This window comes from Oryctolagus cuniculus, chromosome 4 (genome assembly GCF_964237555.1).
Source record: "Oryctolagus cuniculus chromosome 4, mOryCun1.1, whole genome shotgun sequence".
In the NCBI taxonomy this organism is placed as follows: Eukaryota; Metazoa; Chordata; class Mammalia; order Lagomorpha; family Leporidae; genus Oryctolagus; species Oryctolagus cuniculus.
Window position 1 is genome coordinate 123,934,864 of NC_091435.1, and position 23,120 is coordinate 123,957,983.

The window sequence follows — 23,120 nt, forward strand, 5'->3', positions numbered from 1 at the left end:
CAAGGTCCTGCCTGGATCCTGATGACCTTCCAGGGGGTCCTGTCCCTTCTACCTGGCCTGATAAACATCCTTCCTCTAAGGCAGGGTGACACCAGCCAGGCTCCCCCTGTCTGATAACTTTGGGGGGAAAACTCAGAAAGGAATTTTTCATATTTACATCCAACAAATCCTTTTGTTCGGGAGGAGAAGAAGGAGAGGGGGAGGGAAAGCAAGACCCACCCCTTAAAAACCCCAGCCTAAATGTGCACTATGCACTCTCTCTCAGGTCTTGTCTGGAGAGGTGCCCATCCATTCTTACAGATGTCCCTACCCTAATAAACCTTGCTATGTTGCTTTCCCCTGCTCTCTGTCTCACCCCTGAATTCTTTCTTGCATAAAGACAAGGACCCTTTGCTTCTCTGGTAACGGTGGCAGTTTTTGTAAAGTTAGCAGGAAACAAATATTTCTCTAATATATTTGAATATTTAGCTCCTCTTTGCTGGATTATCAAATAATCTAAGAATAATTATTGAAAATTTATCTATTTATGGATTAAGTTGTATTAACTTGAAACAATTTGGCCCAGATTAGGCCCAGCTACTGCGGGCAGTTGGGAAGTAAACCAGCAAATGGGAACTCTCTCTTTGTCTCTGTCCCCCTGCCTTTCCAATAAATATATTTTAAAGCTTTTCCAGAGGCTGGTACTATGGCATAGAGGGTAAAGCTGCTGCCTGCAGTGCCAGCATTTCATATGGACACAGGTTCAAGTCCCGGCTGCTCTACTTCCCTTCCAGCTCTCTGCTATGACTTGGGGAGGCAGTAAAAGATGGCCCAAGTGCTTGGACCCTGCACCCATGTGGGAAACCCAGAACAAGCTCCTGGCTCCTGGCTTCAGCTCCAGTCATTGCAACCATCTGGGGAGTGAACCAGTGGATGGAAGACCTCTCTCTCTGCCTCTGCCTCTCTCTGTAACTCTGCCTTTCATATAAAATAAATAAATCTTTAAAAAAATTTTTTTCCAAATAGCAATTATAATAGTGTATTCCCAAGTCATTGCTCCCTTACTCAAGTTTCTCAAATGTCTGTAACTACCCCAATGGTGCCCCAACATCAGAAGTGGGACATAAGGGGAAATTGGCGTGCAAAGATGACTTTTAACCAGTTCCAGCCAGACTATCTTACTTTCACCCAGAACCTTCCCAGAACCTTAGAGGAAGGAAGTCTTGAGTGAGAGACTGAAACACAGTGATTCACAATGAAACAGCCTGTATTGGTGACCTTAACTTCTTTTGTGAAGTAGAAGCAACAAGATAAGACACACAGCTGCTGAGAGACAAGAATATAGAGGAGTCTAAGCCTAACACTTGAGGATTCCTTACTGAGGACAGACTGCTCCACAACCTACAAGTAGATATACAAATTCAAATACTAGAGCGACTTCCTGACTTTCCAAAGTTAGTTTCCATTTTCAAAAGACACTTTATTATGAAAGCAACTATGCTAAACCAATTGAGACATGCTTATTCCTCACCATTCCGTCCCTTGCAAAAGACAGGCTGGAAATAATTCCAGCAAAAACAAAGAGCATACTTTGCTGGAGGCTGGGTGATTAAACCCCACTGTCATTAAATAAAAGAGAGAATTTAAAAAGAGCAATGTGACCCCAAAACACAGTTCATTGATTTGTTGAAACTTCCTTCCGAGATCCAAAAACAAAACTCATGATTCTTTCCTTTACCTTTCTAGCAGGGGAGATTATAAGCTCATTTTCTTTATTCACAGCAATCACAAATTTTACACTTAACAGATATTTTTAAATGAATCAATAAGATGGTTTAAAATCAGCTTTCAATGATGCAACAAAAGTCACTGAACCCTACAACCTTTACTTTGATTTTTACCAGTATGCCTTTTCCTATGGAGTGCATTTACCAGTGAGAATATAAACAAAACCAGTAATTATTTATATTCATCTATCACAGACTTTAACTTGTGCTAAATACATAGTTACTTCCACAATTATTGTTAGAAAGTATTATTTTTCTTTATTTTTTTAAATATTTATTTGAAAGTCAGAGTTACACAGAGAGAAAAGGAGAGACAGAGAGAGAGAGAAGTCTTCTATTTGCTGATCCACTTTCCAATTGGCCGCAATGGCCAGAGCTGTGCCAATCCGAAGACAGGAGCCAGGAGATTCCTCTGGGTCTCCCATGTGGGTGCAGGGGCCCAAGGACTTGGGCCATCCTCTACTGCTTTCCCAGGCCATAGCAGAGAGCTGGATTGCAAGTGGAGCAGCTGGGACTCGAACAGGCGCCCATATGGGATACTGGCACTGGAGGTGGCAGCTTTACCTGCTATACCACAGAGCCAGTCCCAAAAAGAATTATTTCTCTCTATATATAGAGATCTGATTCCAGGCTCCTAATATTTGACCTTTTAGCTAAAAATGAACAAAAATCACAGATCTATTGAAAATATGTGAACAAAAGAAGGGGTTAAAGAGTACAATTCAAAATGATAACATAATTAGGGTACAGAATAAAAATAACATTTAAATCTATATAAGTGTCTTTAAAAGTTTTAAATACTGAAAGCGACATGCAAAAATGTGAATGAGGATCAAGTATATCAATCCCATAATAATCTGAAGCAGCAGTAATTACTTAATCTACTCCCAGTCTAACTATAACATCTAGTAATCTTACCATCCATGGTGGCACTGGCAAATAAGAAAGATATGACTTCCTTGGAAGACTTGGCCAAGGCTGCTGTAGGAACCGAGACTGAATACTCATGGTTCTGAATGAAATAGGGGAGTTGGAGCCACCTGGATGGTGTTTATCCTTCTGGTTTAATATCAGATTTCTAAGAAAAGGCCAAAAGGATTTCTAATGGCAAAAATGGTCATCTATTTTGTGAGTACATGTCATTCATTCAACAGCTGTTCACTGAGCATCAGTTATATATAAGGCATTTAAGAAAGGTTGATGCCCAGTAGGTTATTACAATAATGTATAAAACAATAATGCATAAAAATTATTGGGTCATAGAATTTCTTAACAGAACATTTCTGGTAATGATTAGATTAAAAATAAAAGCAATGTTCAAGATGCTTACCCAGCATGTATTTTTAGTCATCTTGAACCTATGTTATTTGCATGTTCATTTAACTTATTTCCCTTTTCTAAGACTTAAGTTACTCAGTTCAAAAAGTAATTATTCTTCCTCATAGACGTTCTCAATATATTCTCTCTCATTAAAAAAAGTGTATTTCTTAGCTTCTATACAACACTGGATTTTGTCTTTAGGTATTATAAATCCTCCAAAGATTCTATAAAAGCAGAATTATCAGGGCCCGTGTTGTGGCATAGCAATTAAGCCACCACCTGTAATGATACTATCCCATTTGAGTGCTGGATGGAGTCCTAGTTGCTCCACTTTGGATCCAGCTCCCTGCTAATGCACCTGGGAAGGCCATGGAACATGGTCCAAGTACTTGGGCCCCTCTAACCCACATGGGAGACTTGTATGGAGTTCCAGGCTCCTGGCTTCAGCCTGGCCCAGCCCTGGCTATTGTGGTCATTTGGGAAGTGAACAGGTAGATGGCAAATCTCTCTCTTTCTCCCCTTCTCTCTCTGTAACTCTGTCTTTCAAATAAATACATATTTAAAGAAAAACAAAAAAAGGCAGACAACATTATTTATGTTGGAAATTTCTAAATTAAGGGATATATTAATACAATTTGAGAAGTTCCTCTATTACTTTTCATGTCACTGGACTATCACTTAGGGTATCAAATAGAAAAGTATACTGGTTAAAAGGAAAATGTGCTTTCATTCTAAATGTCACTGCAAAATAAGAACAAGAAAAAGGTGTTAAAAGGCCATGTATTGGGGCTAGAGCTGTAGCATAGTGGGCTAAGCATCCACCTGTGGTGCTGGCATCCCATATGGGCACCAGTTTGAGTCCCATCTGCTCCTTTTCCAATCCAGCGCTCTGCTATCAGCTGGAAAGCAGTGGAAGACAGATCAAGTGCTTGGGCTCCTGCTCCTGTGTGAGAGACCTGGAAGAAGCTCCTGGCATATGGCCATTTGGGGAGTGCACCATGGGATGGAAGACCTTTCTCTCTGTCTCTCTCTATATATAATTCTACCTCTCAAATAAATAAATAAAATCTTTTAAGAAAAAGGACATGGTATTTGACCAATTTAAATTTTATTAGCAAGACTACTCAATTGAGATTATTTTTTTAAAAAAGAAAAGTTGTTTCTATTTTTCTCAATCACACTAAACAGAAATCATATTACTAAGTGTTTGATTATAATATCAGTAATTGAATGCATCTTTTCATTCTTTATAAATTTCAGTTCTTTCAAGATAATCTTACCTGAAGACTTGCAATTGTCTGTGTTTAATATTTAACTCATGTTGCATATGACTCAATTCTTTCTGTATTCTCTGGAATTCATTTTGTTGACTTTTTAACTGCATTCTTGCATCCTGAATTCTAAAGATATAAAGAAACAGTATCCATTACAAGATTAAATCTTTCCTTCATGAGGATTAGCTTTAAATTACAAGAAATAAGTAATTTTAATAAAAATAAGAAAACTATGCATTTTACATATATATGCGATATAAATGTATAAAACAAAGAAGGAAAGACACATGGAAGAGTCATTATCTCTGGAGATGAGAGCGGAAGTTATAGGCAGGGGAAAAGGTAATGAATATTGAAGAGAGGCAGAAAGTTTACTTTATATTCTTTTTTACTGTTCAAATTTTTACAGTGAACATGCAAAAATGAATTAATTAAAATATAACTAAACAAATATTAATTTAATTTTCATTAAAGACAGGGACACAGTTTAAAATGTCAAGTATCACTGAAAGGGTTATAAGAAAAAAATAATAAGAAAAATACATTTTTGGGGGCTGGTGCTGTGATGTGGCGGGTTAAACTGCCTGCCATCTACAGCACTGGCATCCCACATAGGCACCAGTTTGAATCCTGGCTGCTCCACTTCCGATTCAGCTCCCTGATAATGCACCTGAGAAAGCAGTGGAATATGGCCCAAGTTCATGGGACCCTGCACCCACATGGGAGACCTGCAAGAAGCTCCTGGTTCCTGGCTTCAGATTAGACCAGCTCTGGCATTGTGGCCATTTGGTGAGTGAACCAGTGGATGGAAGATCTGTCTCTCCCTCTCTCTGTAACTCTGCCTTTCAAATAAATAATAATAAATATATTTTTTAAAAAGAAAAATACATTTTCTTGTTTCATTTAGTATTTAGTTTTATATTAGGAAATAACAAGTTTACCCTGCTACATCTTAACATTTCATTATAGATATTATCTAGAATACATATAATCTAGAATATATATATATATATTTATACATACACACTCATGTTGCATATATAGCTCATCCTTTAAGGTCAATCATCTGGAAACACCACTGAATAGTTCTGTTGACTTTAGATACATGGCTATACCTAGCTGCAAGGGATGTTGAGAGATGTAGTCCTTTAATTGGGAAAAGTGGACACCATACAAATTCATAGTTCTGTTACTAACACAGAAGGGGAAATGAATGGTGAGGTAGTCAGTCAATAAGACTTGACCCTTCTACACATATACTACCCAACATACATAAACTCACCTTTACTTTCTATTTCTTATCTTCCCTATATGGTTGAATCAACACTTTTTGTTAAACTACTTTTAGTATTTACATTATTCTTCACTGGTGAACCACATGTTATGCCATAATTATCTTTATTTTCTGAAACAACTTTTATGGTCCATAGAATAAAAAACTCTCTTTTGTTGGTTTTCTGTATACCTATCACTGATTCTCCTTTCAACTTTAACAGAAGCAAAATTCTCCTCTCAATACCTTCAGACACATCCGATAATCTTTCCATATTATTTCTTTCCCAGGAAGTAACCTTCCAAGAGTTGCCCATTCCTTTGCTCTAGTCTAAGTATGCTTTGATTTGGCTAAAGCTGTCATTCTGGGACTTTGCTTCTCTATCATTTCATGAATTGTCCCCATCTCTTTTATGCCAGCTCTCCTAGTTCCTGGTTCTTCCTTCCTGGTTTACTTTACTGAGTAGAACAAACCCTTAAGATTTGTGTATATGAGAGGGAAATTTGACATTCAAAATGCCTTTGTTCTATCTCATAATGGACAGTTTGACTGATAGAGAATCTTAGATGAAACAAAAATTTAACAGAAAATTATGGTACTGTTCCACAGTTTCCTAACTTCCATTGACGCTGATGAAGGGTAAGGTCTCCCATCTCCCTCCCACTTCAGAAATCCTTCTGAAAGAATTTTCTTCTCTTTTTCCTTGGGATTCGTAAATTTGATGACACTGTGTCATCACATTAGTCTCTGTCGTGCTCTGTGCGGGGCGCTTGGTAAGGACTAGCTTTAGAGACTGATGTTCTTTACTTTTAGTAATTTTCCACTAGGTTGAACTTCTTCCTCTCCATTTTCCCCTTTTTGGGAACAATTTTCTATTATTTTGGATACAAGACCTCTCAGACAGACATTATAATTTTCTTACACTTTTTCTACCATTTTACCACTTATTACTTTTTGTTCTACTTTCACTAGGATTCAGTCACTCTCACTACTTTCACTGGGATGCAGCACCAAAAGAGTACAAAATGGAACAAAGAACCTTTCCATTTTGATAAAAAGGTCAAGACACCCAGAAAAACGATGATCATGAACTCTTGCATACCCGAAAACATACCTTCAAAAATATAAAGAAAATTATTCAAAAATCCAATGAGAAGGGGACAGTGGTTGGCCTCGCAGTTTAGACAGCAGCTGGGATGCCCATAATCAATATCATGGTGACTAGATCCCAGCTTCCTGCTAATGTGAATCCTGAAAGGAAGTAGGTGATGGTTCAAGTAGTTGGGTCTCTGCCACCCACATACAACACTAGGTTGAATTCCTGACTCCTGGCTTCAGCCTGGCCCAGTCCTGACTGTTGTGGGCATTTAGGGAGGAAAGAATGAATGGGAGCTCTCTCTGCCTATCTGTCTCCCTTTTTGTCTCTGTGTCTGTCAAATACAATGAAAGGCAGAAAGACAGAAACAGACTTGAGAGCTAAAGACAGACTGAGATATTCCATTTGTTGGTTCACTTTGAAATGACTGTAATAGACAGGGCTGGGCCAGGCCAAAGCTGGGAGCCCAAAACTCAGTCCAAATCCCCCACATGGTGGTGGGGACCAAACTACTAGAATCATCACCTGCTGACTCCCAAGGTGCACATTAGCAGGATGATGGATAGGAAGTGGCATTGTAATGTGAATCTAGGCATGCTGACAGGGGACACAGTGTCAGGTGGCATCTTAATTGCTATGCCAAATGTCTAGCCCTAAATAAAATTATTTTAACTACAATGAAAATAAATTAATAATCATAATGAGTACGCAAGAGTTCATGATCATCCTTTTCACACAAAAATTGAAAGGTTACAGAAATATGACAAAATAGGTAAAACTATTGAGAATTTAATAAGACAACTAACATTGTGTTATTGATATTTTGACATAATTGGAAACAAATGTACTAATCATGGTATAATCACACACAAAAAAAAACCAATGTAACTGCCCACAATTGAAAACAAAAACATTACTCATACACATTTATTTTCAACAATACAATGACGTGAAAAACAAAAGAAGTAAAAAATCTATATATGGAAATTTTAAAATATCCAATAATTGCTGGAATAAAGAGAAAAAATGAAACTTATGAATTATTTAGAAATAATGGAAACACTATATATCAAAGTACTCAGAGGAAAATTATAGCTTTAAATGAGTTTATTAAAATAACAATGAATTAGGGGCCAGTGCTGTGGTGCAGCGGGTTAAAGTCCTGGCCTGAAGCGCTGGCATCCCACATGGGCGTTGGTTCTAGTCCCGGCTGCTCCTCTTCCCATCCAGCTCTCTGCTATGGCCTGAGAAAGCAGTAGAAGATGACTCAAACACTTGGGCCCCTGCACCCGCGTGGGAGACCTGGAAGAAGCTCCTGGCTCCTGGCTTCAGATAGGCGCAGCTCCGGCTGTTGCGGCCATCTGGGGAGTGAACCAGCAGATGGAAGACCTCTCTCTCTCTGTCTCTACCTCTTTCTGTAACTCTGTCTTTCAAATAAATATTTTAAAAAATGAATTAATACTTTGAATGTCATATCTAAGGCAAAGAGGTACAAAAGACAAAAGCTCAGCGGCAAGGTTGTCCCAGCAGCAGTGAAGAAACCCAGTGTCCAGATCTTGGTTTCTAAATGCCATCCTCCAATAAAAGAAATCAGAGCATCTTAACTGGTTGGTTCCAGGACTGAGGCAGGGAAAATTCAAGGTAAGTCGAGGACATTTCATGGTGCCAAAAAGCAAGGAATAGCTCAACAGAGGAGGGAAGCACGTTGGAAAGGCACAGATATGACCTGGGAACCAGAAGCATTTCTAAATGTTCAAAACTGGAACAACTGAACAACAAAATAAGCGTTAAGTATTAGTTTACAATCTAGTAGTTATAAAATAGCACTGGATATTGTAACCCACAAAATAAAAATGAATGATTTCATTTTTTGATTTATGATTTTGATATAAATAACTGAATAAATAAATGAGAGAGAAGAGACATCTATAAATTCCAGTTAATAAATAAATGTAGAAGGAATGAAATGAAGAAATTAGTATCATTAGAAAGCATGGTATTAACTAATGTGGACAAACTCTACTGACAGTTGCTTGTAAAACAAGTGAAAGTTTCAGGAAAAATAACCATGTCTAAAGTATCTACTTGAAGTATCTCAGACATTTACTAATTACAAAGAGAAAAATAATAATTTCAGAGTGCAGAAACCTAGGAAATACTAACTTTGTCAAATGATGATGGTTAATATCACCAATAAAAAACATATTGACATAGTCATATGCACCCTGATATGATACACTGAGAAGGGTATAACACTTCTATAGTAGCTTTGCCAAAAATGAATACTCAACATAATTATATGTAAACATCAGACAAACTCAAATTTAGGAATGGTCTATAAAATAACTGACCAACGATCTTCAAAAGCTTCAAGGTCGGGGCCAGCGCTGTGGCACAGCAGGTTAATGCCCTGACCTGAAGCACTGGGATCCCATATGGGCACCAGTTTGAGACCCAGCTGCTCCTCTTTCAATCCAGCTCTCTGATATGGCCTGGGAAAGCAGTAGAAGATGGCCCAAGTCATTGGGCCCCTGCACCCACATGGGAGACCCGGAAGAAGCTCCTGGCTCCTGTCTTCGGATCAGTGCAGCTCCGGCCATTGCAGCCAATTGGGGAGTGAACCAGTGGATGGAAGACATCTCTCTCTCTCTCCGCCTCTTTCTGTGTAACTCTGACTTTCAAATAAATAAATTAATTAATTAAAAAAAAATCTCAAGGTTATGAAAGACACGTAAAGACTGAGGAACTATCACAGATCTCAGACTAAGAAGCCATGAACTCTAAATGCAATGTGGGATTCCAGACTGAATTTTGGAACAGAGAAAAAGATATCAGTAGAAAAAAAATCATACAATCAAAGTCTGTAGGTTACTTAACTCTTTTGTAACAATGACATTTTTCTTAGATTTTATAATTGTAGCATAGTTATATATAAGGTGCTAACATTGGGCAGGAGGAATATCAGGGAACTATACTCTTTTTCAACTTTCTGTAAACCTAAAATTATTTGAAAATGAAAAGTTTAGGTGCCAGCATTGTGATATATCAAATTAAGCTGCTGCTTGAGGTGCCCACATTCCATATGGGAGTGCCTCTTGGTTTAAATCCCAGCTCCTCTGCTTCTCATACAGTTTCCTCATAATGTGCCTTGTGAGATGAATGATGGATGAGTCAAGTACTCAGATGCTTGCTACCCACATGGGAAACCTGGATGGAGTCCATGGCTCCTGGCTTTGGCCTGGCCCAGCTGTAGACACTGTGGGTTTTTGGGGAGTGAACCAGTAGATGGAAGTCTCTCTCTCTCTCTCCCTCCCTCCCTCCCTCCCTCCCTCCCCACCCCTTCCTGTCTCTCCCTCTCTTTGTCAGTTTGCCATTCAAATAAATAAATAAATAAATCTTTTAAAAGTTCAGGAGCCGGCACTGTGGAGTAGCAGGTTAAGCTGTTGCTGCCTGTGATCCTAGCATCTCATATGGGCACTGGTTTGAGTCAGGGCTGCTCCACATCTGATCCAGCTCCCTGCTGATGCACCTGGGAAAGCAGCGGAGGATGGCCCAAATGCTTGGGCCCCTGCACCCACTTGGGAGACCTGGAAGAAGCTCCTGGCTTCGGCCTGGCCCAGACCCGGCCATTGCAGCCACTGAGGAATGAATCAGCGAATGAAGACCTCTCTTTCTCTCTCTCTTTCTCTCTCTCTCTCTCTCTCTCTCCCTGTCTCTAACTCTGCCTTTCAAATTAATAAAATAAATCTTTAAAAAAAGGTCACAAAAGAATGACTTGTATATAAACAATGAGTAGGTGTACATGTCAAATGTCTCTGTAATATAAATTATGGTATGAAAGAATAGACATCTTTTACATTTTGGAGCTTATATAATATGGTCTTAATGGCAAAAATAAAGGAAACAACCATCATGGTCAATATACTCCAATATATAATCTAATATATCAACAGGTAAATTGCCTATGGTCATACAGAATACTGCGCAAAATATTTCTTAAGGAATTGAAATAGATTTCTATGTCCTGGAAAGGAAAAAATGCCAATATGTATCATCAAAAAAAAAAGAAAATGCAAGCTGGAACTTACAGAGTAACATGACATGAAACCAAGTATTTTTATCATAGTTCTATATGTACACATACATACTTCAGAAAAAGAATGAGAATAACCTTTCACTAGCATTACAGTAGGGTTAACTTTAGGAAGAGAACCAGGATTTGGAAGGTTGGTCACAAGATTTTAGTTTTGCTGCAATATTATTATTTATCATGAAAGTATAGTTATATGTTGCTTAAAAGTATAGTTATATGTTGCTTGAAAATCTAAAATCAGAATTTTTTTTAAAAAAGAGCAAGTTTCATTATAAGTATTTAAATATATCTAAGGTTTATAAATAGAAAAAATCTGGAAATATTAAAAAAGATTTAAGTTTATTACATTGCTGAGTGGAATATAAGATTAATATGTTGCTGAATGAAAATATTTATTAAATATTCCTTAATAAAAGTCCACTCCAACTCTTAAGATTTCCACAGAAAATAATTCTTTTTTTACACAAATTTTGCTTTTAATAATTTTTTTGAAACATTCACATTAAAACATTTCAAGGTCACTGGGTTTTTTAGAAAATTTCGCAAATGAATTTTACAAGCAAATATAAAGTATCTCAAGTCCTCTGATTATAGTCCCTGAGGAATTTGGTCATATTAATTCACGCTGCTTTGGCTATGCTAAGTCTACTTCTTTCAAATCAAACTGATAAAGATAAACACAAATATATATATATATATCAACTTTATGAAATAAACAATTCACAAAATATTACAATACAGTATGTGCTGTGCAAGCCCACAGTTTTCTCTAACAGTCATAATTCTGCACAGAATTTGAACACTGTGTTGATGTAAGGACATGATGTTGTCTAGTCAGAGAGTGTTCCTGAAAATAGTGGGCATTAACAGCATGTTCTAGTGGAGACAGTCCTGTACTGAGAGCTAGATGACTTGTATTTAACTCTCTTGCCAACAAATCCATGAGAATAAGCACATTTATTGCCCTTATCTATTTCCCAGTTTTTCTTAGTCAATTTGATGAAAACAGATCATATGAGAAACACTGAGACATAAAACAAATAAGAGAAAGGTATTACAGTTCCTTGTTAATTATTTTTATCTGGATTATCTATTAATATTATTTATAAGGAAAATGTCTCAAAAATACTTTAAAACTCTCTTTTAACTTTCCTCCTCTCCATAATCAAACACTTTAGAAAACACACAAGAAAGCCAGTCTCAGTATTAAAGATTTTACCACCTGTAACCTATACTCTTTTTTTGTCAAGCTCTTGGTTTTAAAGACTCATTTATTTTTATTCTTTCTCTCAAACTATTTTGCAGCAATCAAAGATGACAGGTGGAAAGTTCAGGATCTGAAGAAATGAAGTGGAGGGATTTTTCAGGATCACATCCTATCAAGGTCTGGCAGACAAAGGCATCCGAATATCAAGGGGAAAATTAGGACTTCAACAAAGAGATCAATCATAACAAGGCAGTACTTCAGAAGTTCCTGGGAAACGAATTTCAGAAATTGACATACAACTGCCAATTATGAGAAGTGGTTTCTGTAATGCTCCTTTGGAAATAACCACTACCTAAATGCATTCATAAAATTAAATTACCTTTCAAGAAAGAATGGAATACTTCTAAGGGGGTTGGGTAGTCTAAGTATTATAGATAGATGAATCACTTACAATTCAACAAAACCAAAAAGAACTCTTATTTCAAAGAGAAGTCATAAGCACTCTGTGAAACCACAGAGACAGAAACCAAGCCAATTTACCTATTATCAGGAGCTATTCAACTTCAAAATGTCAACAGATGAAAGCACAGGATCAGAAATGCCACTAACATACAAACATACAGAACAGCAGTAATATTTAAAACAAAATTATTTATATAAATTCTTAATTTCCTAGAGTGATATTCTACTGCTTTTATTTAGAAAATTAATATGATACCCATTCATAGCTTCTTACAAAATTCCAACTTATTCACTGAAATATCTTTTTGTTGAGATAGCTTGAATTTTATATCAGACTGTCATTATTCTGTACATTATCATTGTACATAAAGTACCCAGAATGGTAAGAAAAGAATACTTTGCATGGGGTGAATCAATTTTGCTTTTTAAACTAACCTAATTTAATTAATCTCATTTGAATTGTATTCAGTTTTTGAATACACCCTTATTCTCCTCTGATCTCTTTAACATGCAGGCAGTGTATTAAAACAATAGATCTTTCTTTGACTACTTATAATACTCATAAGCTTTACTAATATAGAAACTAAAAATCTAAATCCTGACAATAAAAACCAAACACATAATTTCCTGTTGTGGGGCTGACACATAATTTCACAAAATGGAAGCAAAATGTTTTCCTATATTTTTCTTAAAGTTAATGGGATGAAAGACCATTTGGAAAAAAATTAAAATTTCCATCATTTTCAAGTGTTCTTAATAAAATCATAGTTTATACAGAGCATTGTCTTAAGTGCTATCATAATTTTGAAAAACAGTAGCCTCTCTATATCTACAAATTCCACATTTGTACATTCAAAATGACAATAAGTAGGCAAATAAGAAAGAAGAAATATTCTGAGCAAAGACCAAAAAATAATTACTAAAAGTCAAATAAATAGATATTAAAACAATATTTAATCTAAAAAGTTAACAAAGAATTTTAGAACATAAATATACCCAATACTGACAATTTACAAGGAAACAGTATTCTATATTATTTGTTGCAGCACAAATTTTTATAGTCTGTTTTTGTAACTATACATTTTGAAACTATACATCAAGAAGCTCAAAAATGTTCATATTCTTTTTTTAAAAAAAGATTTAATTATTTATTTGAAAGAGTTACAGAAAGAGGGGGAAAGACAGAGAAAGAACGAGATCTTCCATCTACAGGTTCACTCTCCAGATGGACATAATGGCCAGGTCTCCCATGTGGGTTCAGGGTTCCAAGCACCTTGAACAATCTTAGGCTGCTTTTCCCAGGACATTAGCAGGGAGCCAGATCAGAAATAGAGCAGCCTAGACATGAACTAGCGCTCACAGGAGATGTAGACATTGCAGTCGGCAGCTTTACCCACTATGCTACAATGCTGTCCCCCAAAATGTTCATATTCTTGGACCCATGAATTCCATTGCTGGGTCTCTAGGGAGACAGATTTACATACAGAAACCTTTTCTGTGTGCTTTGGCTCTGATTTTTTTTAAAGGTTTATTTATTTATTTTAGTCTTTTATAAATATTTTATTATTACAGGTTAAAAATAATCAAGATTTAGTTAAGAGACAAATACGTACCTAAATAGCAAAGAGAATGTCCTGAAGAGCATGTAAGATTGTATTAAAATTGGGCTTCTAGGGACTATTGCTGTTGTGTAGCAAGTAAAGCTGCCACCTGCAGTGCTAGCAACCCATATGGGCTGGTGCTGGTTTGAGTCCTGGCTGCTCCACAGTCTTATATACTGTTCAGGACAGTCTCTTTGCTATTTAGGTACATATTTGTCTCTTAAATAAATCTTGCTTATTTTTAACCTGTAATAATAAAATATTTATAAGACTATAAAAATTTAATAAAATTTTTATAGAAAAAAATAACATTGTGATTGCAAGATTCTTATCTTCTACATCTTTTTCTCAGGGCCAGTGTTATGGCATAACATATCGGTGATGGTTTGAGACCCAACTGCTCCACTTCCAATCCAGCTCCCTGCTAATGTGCCTGAGAAAGCAGTGGAAGATGGCCTAAGTACTTTGGCCCCTGTACTCATGTGGGAGACCCAGAAGAAGCTCTTGGTTCCTGGCTTTAGCTGGCCCAGCCCTGGCCATTGAGGCCATCTGGAGAGTGAACCCTCAGATGGAAGATCGATTTCTCTATGTGTGTCTCTTTCTCTCTATCCCCTTTGTAATTTTGCTTTTTAAACAAAATAATTAATTTATTCATTTATCCTTTTTTTGTTGGTAACCTAGGATACAACTTTTGAGGTTCATTGAGCAATATAATGAACACATTTTAAAGGAAAAAATTGACTCCAAAAAAGCTAACATCAGTTATCATAGGAAGTGATATTAAGGGCAATCTGTTTCACATCTTACTTTCCAAATACTCTATAATGGTCACAGTGAAAATAAAGAGACTTAATATATGTTAAAGAATAGCCAATAGATAACAAATAAGTTTATTTTGAAAATTATATAAAACTAGTACACTTGAAGAATAATATGAAAGCCTATTTACTAATACACCCCAAAATAGCAATAAATTACATTTGTTATTTTAAATATTGGCCCATACATCTGCTTTTCTTTGAGAAGATTCAAGAGAGTGAAATGTAAGCTTTTGGGAAGAACAGAGAAAACCGTGAAGATGTTCAAAGAATCATAAAAATCTGAGATTTCCTTTTCTTTCTATTTTCAGATTTGAAGCAACAATAATTGATCCAGTAAAAGGAACAGAGAATACACAATAGCTCCTGTTACATTTTTTTAGCCTTCTCATAAAACCGTAATTACACTAGGGAGAAAAAAGAAAAAGAAAAATCATATACTCAAAAATATGTATTACTTGCACATGATTCATACCAGGCAATTAAGAATTCAAGAACAATGGAAAGGCACCTGTTCTCAAGTGGCTCATAGACAGATGTGGGAGAAGGTAAAAAAAGAACACAGTTACATTACATCATTATAAAGATGGCAGAAGAGGGTCAGAGAAGGGCAAAGAATGAACCTTTGTGTAGTCTGGAAAGTATGAAGAATTTTATGATTAGAGAAGTTCCTGCTTACATCACAAACATTGCTGACAGTAGGCAAGGCTTAGGAGAGGGGAGTGGAGAAAGGAGGTTGTTCAGCAGTAATGGAGAGAAGAAAACAAAGTTTGTTAGAAAAACTTTGTTTTTTTTTTTTTCCAAAATATATAATAATAAAGGAAAAATGTGTGTTCTTATGGTTACTTGCAAACCAAAGATAATTCAACAAATTTCATTAATACTGCAGTGGCATTTAAAAATGCCCATCATCAGATGAATGGATAAAGACAATGTGGTGAGTATATATACATATCCACACATACATATAATGGACTATTATTCAGTTACAAAAAAGGAAAAAAATTCTACCATCTGCATCAAAATGGATGCAACTGTAGGACATGATATAGAGGGAAATATGCTGGGCACAGAAAGACAAACGCTGGCGCTAGTGTTGCGGCGTAGCAGGTCACCTGCGGCGCCAGCCTCCTATTCGGGCGCCAGTTCAAGTATGGTTGCTCCACTTCCCAACCAGCTCCCTACTGATGTGCCTGGAAAAACAGTGAGATATGGCCTGAGGGCTTGGGCCCCTGCACCCACATGGGAGACCCAGAAGAAGCTCCTGGCTCCCGGCTTCAGACCAACCTAGCTCTTGCCATTGTGTCCATTTAGGGAATGAACCAGCAAATGGGAGATCTCTCTCGCTCTCATTCTCCCCCTCCCTATCTCCCTTCTGCCTCTCTCTCTCCGTAACTCTGCATTTCAAATAAATCAATTTTAAAAAAGAAAAAGACAAATACTGCATGTTTTCCCTACTATGTGGGAGCTGAAATGCCTATTTGTATCAATATTGTTACAATTACAGTTCTGTCAAGCTTTGTGTTATATCTTTGTCAAACAAATAGTTATGAATGATATGTGGGACTGATGCTGTGGTGTAGTAGGCTAAGCTACCACCTGAAGTGCCAACATCTCATATGGGGTGCAGGTCTGTGTCCCAGCTGCTCCTCTTCAGATCCAGCTCTCTACTATGGCCTGGGAAGGCAGTAGAGGATGGCCCAAGTGCTTGGGCCCCTGCACTCGTGTGGGGAACCTGGATGCTCCTGGCTCCTGGCTTCAGAAAGGCCCCAGTTGGGCCATTGTGGCCATTTGGGGAGTGAACCAGATGACAGAAGACCTCTCTCTCCATCACTTCCTCTCCTGCCTGTAACTCTGCCTCTCAAATAAACAAATAAAATCTCTTTTTTTAAAAACTAATAATATGCTATAGTTTTAATGATTTGTGATTATTTTTAAAATTTATTGTATATGAGTGAAATTGAAGTCTTATCATTTGATTGTTTATAGTCCTTGCTTATATTCCTGCTGAACTATGGTGCTTTTACTTTTGGATTTTTGAACTCTTTATTTAGGGAAGAATTAAGCATCTGACTATAATGTAAATTAAAAATATGTTATCTCAAGAAATTTTTAAAAGGAAAGAATGAGTGAGGGAGAGATGGAGGGAGGAAGGGAAGTATCATTATATTCTTAGAAGTGTATCTTGGGGGCCAATGCTGTGGCATAGCAGGTAAAGCCGTCAACTGCAGTGTCAGCATCCCATATGGGCGCTGGTTCTAGTCCTGGCTGCTCCTCTTCCCATCCAGCTCTCTGCTGTGGCCTGGAAAGCAGTAGAAAATGGCCCAAGTCCTTGGGCCCCTGCACCCTCATGAGAGACCGGGAAGCTGCTCCTGGCTCCTGGCTTCAGTGCAGCTCCGGCCGTTGCAGCCAAATGGGGGGTGAACCAGTAGATTGAAGACCTCTCTCTCTCACCCTTTCTGCCTCTGCCTCTCTGTAACTCTGTCTTTCAAATAAATAAATATATAAATCTTTAAAAAAAAGAATTGTATTTATGAACTACATTAAACCTGTTCTCTTTATATTAATAATAAAAAATAATTTTAAAATGTCCAAAGCATCACTCAATAAGACATTACACGCTCCTCCTTTCATCATTCAAAAATAATAAGAAAGATAAATGTAGTAGTATTTATTCAGAATTCAAATTATTGCCTGTCATACTCTGAGGAAAATATTCAACTACAAATTATTAAGTTACATAAAGATTTAACAGTCAAAATACTCTTGCAAACAGTTAAGAAATCAATTTTACTTTTGGCCAATTTGATAGCTATCAGTGTGTTATTAAATATTTTCTAACTTGAAAGTCTGTATGTAACTTTACACTGAAAGTTTCATGCCTATTGGCATTGCCATTAAGAATTGTAATGTATTTTTTTTTTGACAGGCAGAGTGGACAGTGAGAGAGAGAGACAGAGAGAAAGGTCTTCCTTTGTCGTTGATTCACCCGCCAATGGTCACTGCGGCCAGCGCGCTGTCACGCTGATCCGAAGCCAGGAGCCAGGTGCTTCTCCTGGTCTCCCACATGGGTTTAGGGCCCAAGGACTTGGGCCATCCTCCACTGCCCTCCCAGGCCACAGCAGAGAGCTGGACTGGAAGAGAAGCAACCGGGACAGAATCCGGCGCCCCGACCAGGACTAGAACCCAGGGTGCTGGTGCCGCTAGGCGGAGGATTAGCCTATTGAGCTACAGCGCCGGCGAAGAATTGTAATGTATTTTTATAGATCATCAAATAATAGTCCTGTGGTCTCAATTTTAAGTGGATGCATATAATGTTCACAAAAATCAACTCAAATATGGGGCCGGCTAGGATGTGGTGTTCACTGGGCATGGAGATGTGGTCAAGTAAAATAAGGTATTTGACTAAAAAGGACACTTAAGAAATAGGAAAGAGAAATTTGGTACTTGTCTTGGGGCTCGCACACAAATCAGGAAGAATGAGACAACACTAAAATAGTAGAAACTGAATAGAAGCACTTCACAATTCCAGATGCCTGGGCCACAAGAGTCTTGTCCCAGTGATTGGTGGTGCCTTTCAACCTGATTTGGCTACCCTGGTCATCTCAGCCAGCAAAAGAGTTTGAAAGTGGATTTGAAAAGGAGGACAGACAAGTGGACAAGCAATGCTGGCAAAAACAGCAGGTATAAAACACTTAACTGTGCATATTAACAAGATAGATAATCCAAGAGTAAATCTGAGCAATGAGAGACAGGAAGAATGTAAAGAGAAACAAATGCCATTTAAAAAAATATATTTAATTACTTACTTGAAAGCAGTTACAGGGCTGGCGCTGTGGTACAATAGGTTAATCCTCCGCCTACGGCGCCGGCATCCCATATGGGCGCCGGTTCTAGTCCCAGCTGCTCCTCTTCTGATCCAGCTCTCTGCTAGGGCCTGGGAAAGCAGTAGAAGATGGCCCAAGTCCTTAGGCCCCTGCACCCATGTGGGAGACCCGGAAGAAGCTACTGGCTTTGGATTGGCACAGCTCTGGCCGTTGTGGCCATCTGGGGAGTGAACCAGAGGATGGAAGACCTTTCTGTCTCTGCCTCTCACTGTCTGCAACTCTACCTCTTAAATAAATAAATATTTAAAAAAGAAAGCCGTTTCAGAGTGAGAGAAGAAGAAACACACACACACACACAGAGAGAGAGGGAGAGGGAGAGGGAGAGAGAGAGAGAGAGAGAGAGAGAGATCTTCCATCCACTGGTTCACTCCCCAAATGGCCGCAATGACTAGGGATGGGCCAGGCCAGAGCCAGCAGCCCATAGCTTCCTCCAGGTCTCCTATGTGGGTGTAGGGGCCCAAGGACTCAGGCCATTCTCTGTTGCTTTCCCAGGCACACCAGCAGGGAGCTGAATGGGAGTGGAGTAGCAGGGACTCGAATTGGTACCCATCTGGGATGCTGGTGCTGCAGACCATGGATTAACCTGCTGCACCACAGTAACAGCCCCACAAATGCCATTTTTGAATGAAGTGGTCTTTGATTCCCCAAAGAACATTCACTTTATGCCCTGCTCATGACTGACTGAAGTAAATCTCAAAGAGTAAATATATTTCTATCCTTGGTACCTTGGATTAGCAGTTATTTCATATAGGGACAATTTGCCAAACTTTGACAGATCAATTGATGAACCTATCAGGATGCCAGCTGTGGATAAGTACACGCACTGTGGTCCCAGGAAAGCTGGAATCAGGATCTATTTGTAAAGAGCAGCAGTGTCTGATGATGCCAACAAGCACAACGGGAAAGCTGTTTCTGATGATGCAGTAATCGATTCTGCAGTCCCAGGTGAAAGCCTCAAAAAATCAGACTGAAAGGAATTGAAGAAGAGTCTTCCAGGATTTGTACTTTGTGATCCTAACAATCTTTGTCATGCTGGATGTATATTTGATGCCCAAATGGTGATTACAGAGCACAAATCCATCATCTGCCCAGGGCACAAGGTGGTGCTGCACATTCATACCTCTATCGAGGAAGTTGAAATAACAGCCTTAATCTGCTTGGTACACAAAAATCAGGAGAAAAAAAAGCAAGATTGTACCTGTTTTGTGAAGCAAGATCAAGTACACATTGCTCATTAAGGACAGCAGGAACCTTGTGCCTTGAGACCTTTGAAGACTTCTCTTGGGAGATTTAGGTTAAGACCACTGAAATTGGTAAAGTTCTGAAACCGGCTCCATAGAAAAACTAAGCTTTATTTTTCAGGATCCTGCACAATAGTTTGAGAAAGATTGCAAAAGTCTGTTTCACATGGTCTTCTCTTATTTTCTGTCCATATATTACAAAAAGAAAATTCACAGCCACATTATATCAACAGAGAGCTCTACTTTGACAATGTTGAACTTTTCCCAAGGTTTCCCAGTCTCTCTTTCAAATTCTACTTCTTTGGACAAATTTGGCAATGGCTTTGTAAGTGATGTGGACATAATTGCCTATCATAATGAAAAACAACAGGAATTTTATTTCTCATTTCCCTCTTAGGCATAGTCAGTCTTTTTCCCCAAGCAGATCATTCTGAGTATGTATGTGTGTGTACACATGTCAGAGACAACTACCATGTTAATTAAATACTCAATTTAAAAAAAAAAAAAAACCTCCTAGAGCATCTGCCTCCTTTGATGAACATGCATTTTTTCAGTTCACTACAGTTCCCAACCTGCCTGCTTCTCTAATTTATTTAGATACCCCACAGATGACTGAGTTTGCCATCCTATGTAATTCTGAAATTTACTGGCTGGAATTTAGATATTAAAAAAAGATTTATTTATTTATTTAAAGATAAAGTCACAGAGAGAGGGAGAGACAGAGACTGAGACTGAGACTGAGACAGACAGAGAGAATCTTCCATTGCATTTTCACTCCCCAAATGGCCACAACAGTCAGGTCTGGGCCAGGCAGAAGCCAGGAGCCCAGAATTCCATCTGGGTTTCCCACACTGATGGCAGGACACCAAGCACGTGAGCCATCATCTGCTGCTTTCCTAGGCATATTAACAAGAAGCTGAACCAGAGGCAGGGCAAGAGGGACTTGAACGGACACTCCTAGATGGGATTCCAGTGTTACAAACAGCAGCTCAACCCACTGTGCCACAGCATCAGCCCCACGTGTTTTTATAATCTATTTAAAATCCCATCTGAATCGGCCTTGGGCTATCCCGATATTTTTCTCTGAAAATTACAGAAGGTAGCTATCTGTCTTTCTTAAGTAATTGTTTAGACTGCATTAATTTTATTTTCATTTTGCATAATTAAATTACATATACACATACAAACACACACATATACACACTCATGGGGAGGGGGGAGGGGGGAGGGGGGAGAGGGAGGAAGGGAGGGAAGGAGACAGAGAGATGAAAACCCAGAGGAAAAAATGAACTTATACTGACAGTTACAAAATACTCTAACTTCATAGTAAGGAGAAACCATTACCGCTCCAAGCAGAAGTAATTCTTTAGTTGAGGGATTGGCTGATGTCTAGCCCATTGACAGCAACTTGTCTCTTACACAACTGGCAAACATAAACTTTTTTAGTTTCTTCCTCCATTAAACAACACAGCAGCAGCAACTCTGCAAAAGGCCCTATGCAACGTGCTTTACAGATGTTTTTCCACTGAAAACTTTTGGGGAACCCTAGCTACAATTTCTCAATTTCCTTTTGGTTCTAATCATGGATTTTTGCCTTGTCTCTATAGTTTCCTTGCCATAACAGATGCTTTATTAACATTTTTAAGCCTAACTTTTGTGTTGTGAAAGTGTGTTCAACACAAAACTCCCTACAAAAATTGTTTCACAGTAAACTAAGAAGGGAAATAACAAGTTTCTTTGCTGTAACACTTCTCAGAGCTTTTATTATGTACCTTAATCTGCTTGGGTTGCTATAAGCCCAACACTATAGGCTGGGTGGCTTATAAACAAGAATTTACTTCTCATAGCTCTAGTGGCTGAGAAGCCCAAGATCAAGATGCCAGCAGACTCAACGTCTGAGGAGGGCCTGTTTCCAGGTTCATGGATGAAAATCTTATAAATGTAACTTCACATGGAAGAAGGGGCAAGGGATCCCTCTGGGATTTCCTTTGATACACTAACCTCATTAATGAAGGAAGGGACCTCAGCACCTAAACACCCCCAAAGGCCCCACCTCCTAATAGCATCACTTTGGAGATTAGGGTTCAATATATGAACTTTCAGGAACACAAAGATTAAGACCATAGCACTACGGTGAAATGTACAATGAGTCACCAAGGGAAGACAAAGTATTTTCCAAATATAAAATTTGACCATAGAATACCTTTCTAATTATATATTTTAAGAAGACCTTGGAACACACTTTGAGGAGCAATTCTATTAGCATTAATTCTGTAATCATTTCATGTGATCTAAAGTGGTGTTCACCTCAAACAGTACCTGTAAGTGTGAGCAGAAGGGGGATGGTTTAGTGGATAACATACTCCTAAAAAGAATAAAGATTACTATTTTTCTAACAATCTGGAAAGAGGCTTTCGTTCATATGAGCTATCCCCCTTAGAAGCGGCTCCTGCCCATCAAAGAATTTCTTCTCCTACATGCTGTTTCAGGCGCTGTCCTATAAACTTTCTTATCAAACTGGTTCCTGGCTCTTGACCTTTCATTTCTGCCTCTAAGTGCACCATAGGACATTGCTCTAGGCTTGGAAGACTCTTTGGGCAGGCCAACGTGCCCTGTCCTGTTACCAAGCTGGAAGGAATGCTTAGGTATATGTAGTACTCCAAAACCTATTTTCTGCTGGGTCTAGACATTTTTTAGACTATAGAAGAAGACTGACAATCCCATAAAAATGATATTCCTTCTAGTATCAGAGTGGTGAAGTTGAAAGCTAATGTTTTCTTAAATCAGTAAGGCCAATCCTGAAGATATGTCAAAAGAACTAAGAACAATGTTTTCTCATACCCACAAATCAACACACTTTCTAACTCACAAAATCTGTCTTAATCTTCAGATATCTTCCAGGGAGTTCACACTGTCAACTTCAAGAGCCATGGATGAAAACCTCACAGAGGAAGGTCCCCCAGTGCTACTTCTCCACCAGGGAATTGAAGACAGTGACTACGTTATTTATTTTATCAAATAATATCACTTCCATGCTCCAAAATATAGAACCTGAAAATTCCCTTGTGACAGCAAGGACATA

General features: G+C 38.2%; 1 protein-coding gene and 1 pseudogene across 11 annotated transcripts in view; one reads left to right on the forward strand and one right to left on the reverse strand.

Annotated features, from left to right (window-relative positions):
* Positions 1-23,120, reverse strand: part of LEKR1 (leucine, glutamate and lysine rich 1) — a 221,482-nt gene that overhangs the window by 143,224 nt on the left and 55,138 nt on the right. For all 11 annotated transcript variants that reach the window (XM_051818730.2, XM_070072606.1, XM_051818732.2 and 8 more), the window contains one exon: positions 4,367-4,486. In XM_051818730.2, the coding sequence (XP_051674690.2) occupies positions 4,367-4,486 (120 nt within the window). The remainder of the gene's footprint in view (positions 1-4,366; positions 4,487-23,120) is intronic.
* Positions 19,409-20,091, forward strand: LOC138849455 (eukaryotic peptide chain release factor GTP-binding subunit ERF3A pseudogene; annotated as a pseudogene).